The following is an 11699-nucleotide window of genomic DNA, read 5'->3' as shown; positions in this document are numbered from 1 at the left end:
ATGTTTTGAGACTGAGGTGGCCAAGTGTAGTCATCTCATCAAGGTATATCTTGAGACCATTTTGTTTATGGTAATGTTTAGGTGAAGTTTAGATAGATAGACACCATGCAGACATAGAAAACTGAAATGAGTTGCTAAAACCCGCTGACATGTGCTGCCAACATGTTTATATTTATATACACAGCTCCTCATGAATCAAGCCGCAAAAAACCAGCAGCTGTGTTTCTATATTGGCAACAGCTGTTTACTAATCTTTTAAAATCATCATGACTTCTAAATGTGTGCAAACATCTTTGTTATTCCCACGTAGACCGCAAACTGATCAGAGGTTGTCTTATAGGAATGGTTCACCCCACTCCACCCCACCCCCAAAAAAAGAAAAAAAGAAATTGTTGAACATTTACTCACCCTCAGGCCTTAAGATGTAGATGAGTTTGTTACTTCTTCAGAACAGATCTGGAGAAATGTAGCATTACATCACTTGGTCACCAGTGGATCCTTTGCAGTGAATGGGTGCCGTCAAAATGAGAGTCCAAACAGCTGATAAAAACATCGCCATAATCCACACCACTCCAGCCCATTAATTAAGATCCTGAGAAGCGAAAAGCTGCATGTCTGTAAGAAACAAATCCATCATTAACATGCTATTAACTTCAAACATTGCTTCCAGCTAAAATGCATGTCTTTTATCCATAATATTGCTTTCTCCAAAGAAAAAGCCATTTAGTTTGAATCAATGGAGAAATATGCGCAGATTAAACGCCATTTACAAGTAAAAATTATCCAAAATACTTCTAAACACAAAAATCATCAGATTTTGATGTAAGATGACAACAGGAGGATGAATTTTACACTGGATGGTTTATGGACTTGTATTTTATCCAAAGGCAAGTTTGAAACATATTTATGTTTTTATAAATTTACTTTGTGGATTATTGTGATGTTTTTATCATCTGTTTGGACTCTCATTCTGATGGCACCCATTCACTGCAGAGGATCCACTGGTGAGAAAGTGATGCAATGCTACATTTTTCCAAATCGGTCCTGATTAAGAAAAAAAAAAAACCTTCTACATCTTAGATGGCCCGAGGACGAGTAGATTTTCAGCAAATTCTAATTTTTGGATGAAATATTCCTTTAAGGCACTTCAACTGAACAAAGAATCGAAAAAAAAAAAAAAAAAAGCTCACTTGATAACAAATAACTAATATCGCTCTTATATGCATGAGTGAAAGCACTTATATTTTAACGTGACAAGTATTCAAATATACTTTAGGAGTGTCTAATCAAACATTCCTGTATCAAGTGGACATCAGATCCATTCATTCTTCTAATACAATGTCAATATCCCACCGGCAAAAAACTCTCATTATTGACAAAGGCGTGTTACAGATGAAATGGCAAATCAATATTTGCTCCATCAATGTTTAATAATAGTCATTTGACATTTGCTTGTGTGTTTTGTTTGGTTAATTATGGTTTAAACGTCTCTGTGCAGGTGCGGTCATGTAAATCAATAGTAGTTTTCCTTCTCATCTGTACTTATCTATCCATACACACTCATTTATTTAAATGTATTTACATTTTGCACAGGAAATGACATGTGCGTTCAGCGTCTGACAGGTGTGTATGTGGCTGGGTTGATAAAGGGGGGCGGCAGTAATCTGATCACAGAAATCATTTTGGATTACTGATGCTGGAACTGTCAGTGTATGAGCTCTTGTATAACAGATAGATTAATCACAGCTTTAAAGCAAGCGAGATGTTCTGCTCTGGTGTGCTTTCACAGATTAAATTGTCCAATTACATTAAATAGACGCCTTTGTGCAACACTGACTTTAGGAGCGATCAATGGCAAATCATTGACTTCAATGCACACTTTTTAGTACATTAAAAGTCATCATGTACAAACAATTTACATTTCAGTTTCACATTTTGCAGTTCAAGCATCTCATCAAGCTTGGGCTATATATTAAGAAATTTAATATAACATAACACAATATAATAAATATACTTTTTATACTTAAACAATCAAACATCTGAAAATGTCATTGTCAATGTTATCGTTTTGTAAACAATAAATGCATATTTAAATTTTAATTACATATAATTAAAAGAGCTAAAATTTAAAATTTTAAATGTGAAATATAGCATGGATTCAATTTCCAAATTCTAATTTTTAATGTTAAGCCTTAAATACAATGGAAAGGTAGAAAGGTATAATATAATATAATATAATATAATATAATATAATATAATATAATATAATATAATATAATATAATATAATATAATATACATTTTAAACCCAAACATCTTTAAAAAGTTTTCCAAATTATTTGTCGACTAATATTAAATGCATAATGTAAATCAAATTGCATATAATTACAAATACTAAATTACTAATTTATCATTTTTACATGTAAAATATTGCATGAATTCAGATTGTAAGCATCAAAATGAATAGTCTTAATGTAAAGTCTTAAATGCAATGCAAAAACAATAATATAATAAATATACTTTTTTAAACCAAAATAACATTAAAAAGTTGCCCATGTAATTTGTCAACTAATAATAAATACCATATATTTTTATTCATGAATCAATTAATATAATGAAATAATGCATGGATTTAGATTCCAACCAACAAAGTTCTGTTTTAATTGTTAAGACCTAAGTACAATGTATATAATAATATAATATAATATAATATAATATAATATAATATAATATAATATAATATAATATAATATAATATAATATAATATAATATAATAGAATAGAATAGAATTAAACAACAACAAAAAATATTTAAAATGTTGTCCATACTTTTGATTAACTAAAAATAAATACATTTACATTTAGTCATTTAGCAGACGCTTTTATCCAAAGCGACTTACAAATTAGGACAACAGAAAAAAAATCAAAAATATATATATTTATTTAATTTTGTAATAATTAAATTCACATAATATAAAATGCTAAATAAATACAAATACAGTTGAAAATTGTACGTGTAAATTATTGCACGGTGCTTTGTATTCCAACCACCAAAATTCTCCGTTTTAACTTCAGTCTATGGTTTTAACGTTAACCCTTGAGTCCAATGGACAGGCGTCGTTATATTTACTTCACGTCTCCTGCGTTCTCTTTATGTGCGCGTCACAGTCTCCGCTCCGCTCGGCTCCGCTCCGTGTTTTGCGCGTGGCCGCAGCTCTGCCCCAGCTGACTAGCAGTACTTGTTTACTGGTGGAGGTACACAGGGAGAGACGAGAGGGGGAAAACCATACCGCCGACAACACCAGAGAAGTTTTTCCCACTTTCAGCCTATTCCCACGCCAGTGAGTTCATCGAAACCGCACACCGGGGTCTCGTGCACGGAATTGAGTGGGTTTATGGGCAAACGCGTTGGACGCTGCTCTTTTGATTAACGTGGAAGATTAAAACGCAACGCGGCCGTGACGTGCGTATGCTCGCTCACACACTTCTGGAGCATTGTGCTGGAAGCAAAGGCTTAAGGGGGATATCCAGATTCTTTTTTAATTTTTTATCGGGGGTCTAAACGCTTTGAATATACACAGACGTGTGTGGATGTTTAATATATCGGGGGACGGTGGCTTCTTTTGTCAGAAGAGGAGCAAAAATATATTTTTGTGTGTGTGTGTGTAAACATGTGTATCTGGAGATGAGGAGATGCCCATTTTTAAAAATAGAAACATTTGGCAGTGCATGAGACGACCTGTGGAATAACGCCTGTTTCCTGCTTCTTTCCTCAGAGATGTTCAAATCCAGGATTTTTTGACATCGGGACGCTTTTTGGAATATTTTTGTTTTTAAAGCAACCTGGGGTACCTTATTATTGCTGTTATTATTATTAAAATAACATACATTTTCAAGCTAAAACGGGGTATGAAAAAGTTGCAATGCACTGCACCCTTAAGGGTACCTCATTCCTAGAAGTGTGGGACTGATTCCACGGAAGAGATGCATGGACGTGTTTCATGCTTGATCTACTGAAAGCAAATATGAACCCGAGGAATCGTTCAAAATGATTTTTATCCATTTATTTTTTACTAAGGCGTAAGATCGTGTTGTGTAATGCCCACGCTGTGTATGCAACAACTTTAATTGAACATTATTTTCAACTGAAGCCCGCTGGACCTCTGGGTCCCCTTCTTGGGGGGTCTCATTTAAGTTGTCCCCGACATTTTTTGACCTGGATATAAGCTAATTAAGGTTTTATTTTAATTTTATTGCTCCACAACCATTTTTGGACACACCAGAGGTGGATTTAATTTTCCAAGAAAACTAAAACGTGTCGCGAGGCATAATGCGGCTGGACACATCTGCGGTTGTTTTGGTCACTTTCGCCTACATCGTGTGCCTCTGCGGACCTCTACATGGAGAAAGTAAGTCGTGACACACTCTCTAACGTTTTAATTCGCAAAATATTGGTGTGCTATGTGTGTAATATTATAGTTTACAACTGATAGGACTTGTGGAATTTACTCCCTGTAGACTTCGGGACGCTCCGACATGAGTTGGCGAGGGATGTCGCACTTATTTGGCTGTTTTAAAATGGCTTGCGTGTTGAAATTTTATCATTCGGAAACATTTTTTTGTGTCACATATTTCATAAAGGTGCCATTCAGGTCATTTGTGGAATGAAAACGTATTGTTTTGTAGCTAAACGTGTCTTTTTATATGTCTTCCCGCCCCCCGCTTCCTCTGAAAATGGGACGTTCCTCGGGCCTGGCGTTCTAGACCAGATTAGCGCTCAGCGCTCGTGACTGGACTCGGCGGGATTCGCGAGCGCACCACGCACGCCTGGATTCCAGTCCGCGGAGCCGCGCACACGCACGTTCTTCACGTTCGATTTGGAAGCGTGTAAACAGGCCCTAAGAAGATTCCCAGATCCCATAAGTGTTGGATTAGCCTACACAGGGTCTCCTCCCAGGTCGACTTCTGTTTGATATCAATAGTGGAATTCCCAATGGGAAGGAAAAGAATGTTGGATTATATATTTGGAGCTCGGTGTCTGTCGATAATTTTTTTTTATTAACGTTTAATTATCTCTTACGAAAATTTACCGTGGTTTTACTACAAATTCAAAGAAATAAATAAATAAACGGTTTACTATAGTTAAACCACGGTAACCAAAAATTAACCATGGTTTTGCTACACTAACCATAGTTTAACCATGGTATTTGTAGTAAAACAGATTTGTAATAGAATAATCAATACGCCAAAAAAAAAAACATTGTTAATTTTCATAAGAGATGTATAGCAATGATAATTTAAATCACTCCTCCTTAATAATTATTTCAGCAAATATAATATTATTATTAACAGAACCGTGGTTTGTGTATATTATATCAGTATGCTTTTTAAAAATAAATATTATTCATGTTAGTTATTAACATGTCTTGCTCTAACTGGAGGTATCTGTAAAGTCATATCCCTATCTTTTATTTTTTAAATGTGCGTGTATATATTACATGTTTTTAAGTGTGTGTGTGTGTGTATATATATATATATATATATATATATATATATATATATATATATATATATATATATATTCATTGAATCGATTGTAAAATCGATTTTCCATGTCAAAAAAAAAAGACGTTTCCTTTTTCAACGTCATATAACGGCGAACGTAAAGAGAGCGCTGGAAACGCACAAGTCGGCATTATTTCTTATTTATTGGCATGAAGTTTCGTGCAGAATAACAAACCGTAACAGCAGTGCAACATTCTCGAAAAAATATATATGCAGAGGGGACGGCTGCCATAACAACCCGGCTTCAACCCGGCTGCATTTATGATTTAGGCAATTCAAAAAAATAATGATTCAATGATTCAATCCATTTCAAACAACTGTTAAAAAAATTAAACTTTAAATGGACTTGAGAACAGGCCATGGGTGTTTTTTTATTGAACGTAACCGACACTTAGGCTACGTTCACACTGCAGGCTGAAACGACCCAATTTTTTTGCCCCTATGTGACCTGTATCTGATCTTTTCATGACAGTCTGAATGGCACAGATCCGATCTTTTCAAATGCGACCCAGGCCACTTGGGTATGTGGTCCTAAAACCGATACGTATCCGATCTTTTGAAATGCGACCTCCGTCTGAACGGACAGGTCACATGTATCCGACCCGTACGTCATTGATATGCTACAAACGTCATAATTCTGCGTTGAAGTAGGCGGGAATGAGAAGATAAACAACAACCATGGCGGACGATGCTGCTTAAATAACTTTAATATTGCTAAACGAGCTCCGCTGTTGACTATACTGTTATTGACATCCATGTTTAGCTACTTCTGCAAACAACGAGTGACGTCATTGGCCATTGAGTACTCTTCTGCGCATTGCGGATCACTTCTGGGTCATTTCACGTTCACACAGGAGATCACAAAAGGTCGCATTTAATTGGAAATGTGAACGGCCTTGCAAAAAAATTTAATAAAAAAAAAAAATCGGAATTTAGCATTAAGCCCTGCAGTGTGAACATAGCCTTAGGCTAGGCGGCACAAGGCAGGCATAAGGAAATGCGCAAAAAGGCTAGGGCCATTACAAATTTATTGGACTGGAAAACAAGTCGATCAACATTTTCGGGGTCCAGAGCTAGGGCTGGGTACAGAACTTCGATGACTTTATGGTATCGAACGAAAAACTTCGATACTATGAGTATCGAAAAATTATTTATCTTTCGGTGCCAAATTTCAGTTCTAAAAGCAAGCGGCGGTTTTTTTTTTGTTTTTTTTGCCAAGTGGCTGTCTGTGTGAGCTTGTAGCATACGTGTATGTAAGGACCTAAATTCACCGTGATTGGCTGTCCACCACTACGTGATGTGATGGGGGGGATTTCTGAAAATACACGCAGTCACACAACACAACTGTAGTTTTTAAAAAAAAAAAACCGTTTACGTTTTTACAATGCCAAAGAGGTCTAAAGTGTGGCTACACTTTATAAAAGTGGATGCCGAGTCAGCAAAGTGCAACATATGTGATGAGAGTATTGCAACCAAAGCCGGTGTTAATGAAGCATTTGTTTGGATGAGTGTTTTGCCCTCCCCCCTGTTTAGTTTGGTCTACTCCATTGCGTATCTTGAAACACGCCCCCTTTCACGTCGTATATAAAACAGAGAGGGAGAGACAGAGGCTACGTTCACACTGCAGGCTGAAACGACCCAATTCTGATTTTTTTTGCCCCTATGCGACCTATATCCGATCTTTTCAAATGTGACCCAGGCCACTTGGGTATGTGACCTACGTCTGAACGCCCAGGCCACATGTATCCGACCCGTACATCATTGATACGCTACAAACGTCATACGTCTGCGTTGAAGTAGGCGGGAACGAGAAGATAAACTGATGAAATATGTATTAGTGAAGCCACTCACATCAGTATCCCACCACTCCTGGCTGCGACTCCGCACCCACACGTTTCTCCGTACCGACGTTGCTAACACTGCTCCACAAAACGCCATGGCCAAAAACCTTGCTCTCCTCCTTCTTTTTGATTTTCTTCTTAAAACGAGAAGGTTGTAATTGTGCTGGCTCCATTGGGAAAATAACTTTAATATTGCAAAAAGAGCTCCACTGTTGACTACACTGTTGTTGACATTCATGTTTAACGTTAGCTACTTCCACAAACAACGAGTGACGTCGTTGAGCATTGAGTACTCTTCTGCGCATGCGGGTCACTTCTGGGTCATTTCACGTTCACACAGGAGATCTCAAAAGATCGCATTTAATTGGAAATGTGAACGGCCTTGCAAAAAAATCGAATTTTTTAAAAAAAATCGGAATTGAGCATTTATCCGGTACAGCGAATTTTTCTAAGCAGCAGGCCACTGTATACATTCACTTAAAACATAACAGAGTGTGTTTACTAGGGCTGGGTATCGATTCTGATGTTCCAGATCGATTCGATTTCGATTCACAAGCTCTCAAATCGATTCGATTTCGATTCTTGATTCGATTTCGATTAGATTTTCAATTAGAGCTGTAATCGGTTTCGGCACGAGCCCGACAAGCACATTTTGATTGACAGCTTTTTAAAAGCCCGAACCTGTTTACAGCCTGACATTATTCAAATGTACGCACGCACGCAGCTCTTTTGCCTTTTGTCAAGAATGAGTCATTTATACATGTTTTAACATGTATAATATAATGTATAGTATTTAATATATACATGACTAACGTAATAGGCCACTTGGAAGTTTGAACAAAGAAATAAAATAAGTCCTCTGTAACATTGTAATATCTCAGCACTCTATAAATAGCCCTAGGTATAAGCTCATTTAGCATATAAATAGGCCAACTCACCAATAAAAACAAGTCTTTCTTAAAAAATTTAATTAAGATAAATTCTAAATTAAGATGGGTGTTTGGCAATAACAAAATTAATTAAGATAAAGGCTCTGCCGGATTTTCTTCGCCACAGCAGCTGACATAATTAAAGAAAAATGCCAACATTAGCTTATATAGCCTACTCTGTCTACATTATGCATTTAAGACTCAATTAATATTTAGTTATTATTTGAAAAACATTTACTCACCAAGATTATGTAAGGACTACGTTTTTTTGTGGAGGAAAATGATTGAAGTACAAGTCTCGCGGGCCGTACGCACATTACGTCACCAATACAAACCAACCTGATTTATAATATTATAGCCTAAATATTATTATATCTTATCGATTAGATTCATTGAAATAAATAAATAATTCTACTACACCTGATTCTGTCGGGAGCTGAACAATTTTGTGAAATTCGGCTCGATGTAGTAACAGCACAATGAAGTTGCGATTGTAAAGCCTGTGTTATACTTTCTGTATGAGCAATCCGGACGCAGACACGGTCAGTGCGGACGCAGACTTCTTCCATTTGTACTTCCCGAAAGCGCACGCTGATGGTCCGCTCTGCAACAAACATGTGAACAAATAATTGCCCAGAATCATTGCACATCACTGTCTTTATATTCTTTATTAAAGGATTGCACAGGTTTTATTGGCAATGGGCTTCTTCACACAGCCTGAACATGTGCAATTGTTCTTTTGAAGACTACTGACCATACGCACCTGTCCGCGCGGTCGTCTGCTCAGAGCCTCGGCTCTCGGATGGCGATTTTTCCGTCACGCCTACCTAGCGGTCCATAGCGGACTCGCGGACGCAGAAAGTATAAGAGGATTTAAGATGCAGTCTGTAAGACATGCACGGGAGTAAGACTTGACGCGTGACATTGCAGAAAATGTGCGTTCACAAATGTAGCCTGTGTTGATCCAAATATGGAAAGCACTTTCGAATTTAATAATATGAGGTTCTCTCCAGAGATGTTTTGCCACATTTCTTCAATTAAGGATTATTGCTGCGTAGTATATGGTGTTTCTATTTGCTTGAACTTCTTCAAGTGAGTTGCATAAGTTTTGTGTGTGTGTGTGTCTGTGTGTTCAGCATATGGTGGGCCGCATTTGAATTCGTGACTGGCCGCGGGTTGAGAACCACTGCTTTAAGCACTGAATGAATGAATGACAAATTTGTTGGTAACATCCCACAAAGCACATTAGAGGGTGACATCTAGTGGAGAAGATTTGTAATTAGATTAACGCTAATCTTGCGTTCAATGTCTTCGGAAATAAATATGGGAAAAAATCGATTCATGGCCTTTGAGAATCGATTTTGAATCGACCACATTTTAAAAAACGATTAATCGAAAAATCGATTTTTTTTACCCAGCCCCAGTGTTTACGAGAATACTTGCAGAGACAATTATTTTTATATAATTGTGTGTGTATGTGTTCATTCAGAAGTTACGATACGCGAAAGATGAATTCATTCTCTGTACGCGCATTGTTTGAAATGCTGCTCACAGCGCGTGCTTTGAATGAGTGAGCACAAGCTCAGAACGTGCGTGAATTGTTTAAAACGCTTGAATCAGCAAGATTTAGAAACAAGTGCTAACGATCAGCTACGATCCATTTCACCCCTTCAAGCGAGTGGATAATGCGAATAAAGTTAGGAATTTTACATCACAATAGCCCAACGGACTGGAAAACACAATAGCTCCTGGACGTGGGGCTAACGATTTTGCGAGCCTTGCAGCTCAGATCTATCCAGTTTGTGAAACACTGGTTTCCACACTGGTTTCGTTAAACAAAATAAATTATTATTTTAAAAGATTGACTCAAAAGAATCATCGGTTCACTAATCGGATCATGAACTTGTATTACCGAGCCAAAGATTATCTATTCTTGAACATCTCGAATGAATAAAGACTACAAGTTCATCTGTAAAGCACATAAAGCTATCGTTTAAGTTTATAAACTCATATTTCATGCATGATTCGTATGGATCTGCTAACTGAATGCAAAGTGTGAGTTCTAGAAGAATGTTCGTGTAAGGGCTGTGCAAAAAATCGAATGTGATTTTCATGCACATCTCATCAGAAAAGACGCCTCTGTAATTAGAAGTATATCTCCAGCCTGTGCGTTCAGATCAGGGTTGCCAGGTATTCACAACAAATCCTGCCCAGTTGCTTCTCAAAACTAGTCCAAAACTAGCCCAATCGCGCTTCCAGAAAGTTCCCCGATAAAAAATGGCTTCCCGGGGTGTACGTTTTTTGCAGGGTTGCCTTAGTAAAATTCGCATTTTAGTGGCTAAATATCATGTTATTTGTATTGGGGTCGCTTTGACCCGCGGACATGAAAAACAACCACAGACTTGTGGTTGAGTCTGTGGGGAGGGCAAAACACTCATCCAAACAGGCTACCTGACCCGTATGCCATACGGCCATATGAATTACTTTTGGGTGGTATGGGGAATTTTGTCAAGGCTTATTTTCTAATGTAACCTATCGCTGGGCTGAACATTTAGACTGATAACTTCCCTGCGCAGATGCGGATGTGTGATATCACAGTTGCGTCCGACTATGTATGAACTAGCTGTTTTAAATACAGTATTTTTATATTTAACGTTAGTTAAATCAGTCAGTATGTTTGAAAGTAATTTTTTTTTGATTATTGGTGACTCCATAGGCTCTCTCTCGCGCACCTGCACGGTTTAAAACCCCAAATAGTTATGCTATGACAAGAACAAAGAGTGTCTCTTGCTCCACCCATGCTCGATAATATTGTGTATCGTCGATCTTACGGGCTGACGATATGACGATTTGAAAAATGACTATATCGCCCAACACTAATTTGCATTTTTACTGTGTAAATGCATTTATGGAACCTCTTATCATCATTAAACAATCTGTGTAAATATGTCTAAATGGCGCTTTCTATGCAGCTTCAGTTGTTCCTGAGACAATTTTGGAGTTTGTTGATAGTGATTTCATTTGAATGGTAACTTCCATACATAGTCTAATTATTCTAACTGGATTTAAGAATTTGACGTAAATGATGACACGGGTAAATTTTTGAGTGTACGTGTACATACACGTGTGTGTATGTGTTTGTGTATATAATTAAGTGTTTACATGTTTGTGCTAAATTGCTTTATTTTTTATTAAACAAAGTATTAATCATTAACTACATGTTAAATAAAGTGGCTGTAGCACACGTTTAGATACTTTATTACTTTGAAATTTATCACTGTATCTAAACCCCTTCGGCTTTTCCATTTTTGAATATCATTTTAAATTTAGGACAGGCACTTTTATGGGCACACTTACAATAGCAG

General features: G+C 37.1%; 1 protein-coding gene across 1 annotated transcript in view; it reads left to right on the top strand.

The window, feature by feature from the left end:
* The first annotated feature begins 3647 nt into the window (after positions 1-3647).
* The window catches only part of LOC132159683 (insulin receptor-like), a 75504-nt gene continuing 67452 nt past the window's right edge, over positions 3648-11699 (top strand). The window contains exon 1 of the mRNA XM_059569259.1: positions 3648-4408. Within this exon, the coding sequence (XP_059425242.1) occupies positions 4330-4408 (79 nt within the window). The 5' untranslated portion in view covers positions 3648-4329. The remainder of the gene's footprint in view (positions 4409-11699) is intronic.

The sequence above is a fragment of the Carassius carassius genome, chromosome 16, assembly GCF_963082965.1.
Source record: "Carassius carassius chromosome 16, fCarCar2.1, whole genome shotgun sequence".
Classification (NCBI taxonomy): Eukaryota; Metazoa; Chordata; class Actinopteri; order Cypriniformes; family Cyprinidae; genus Carassius; species Carassius carassius.
Note: the sequence above shows the minus strand (reverse complement) of the source record. Positions and strands in the feature narration are given on the sequence as shown.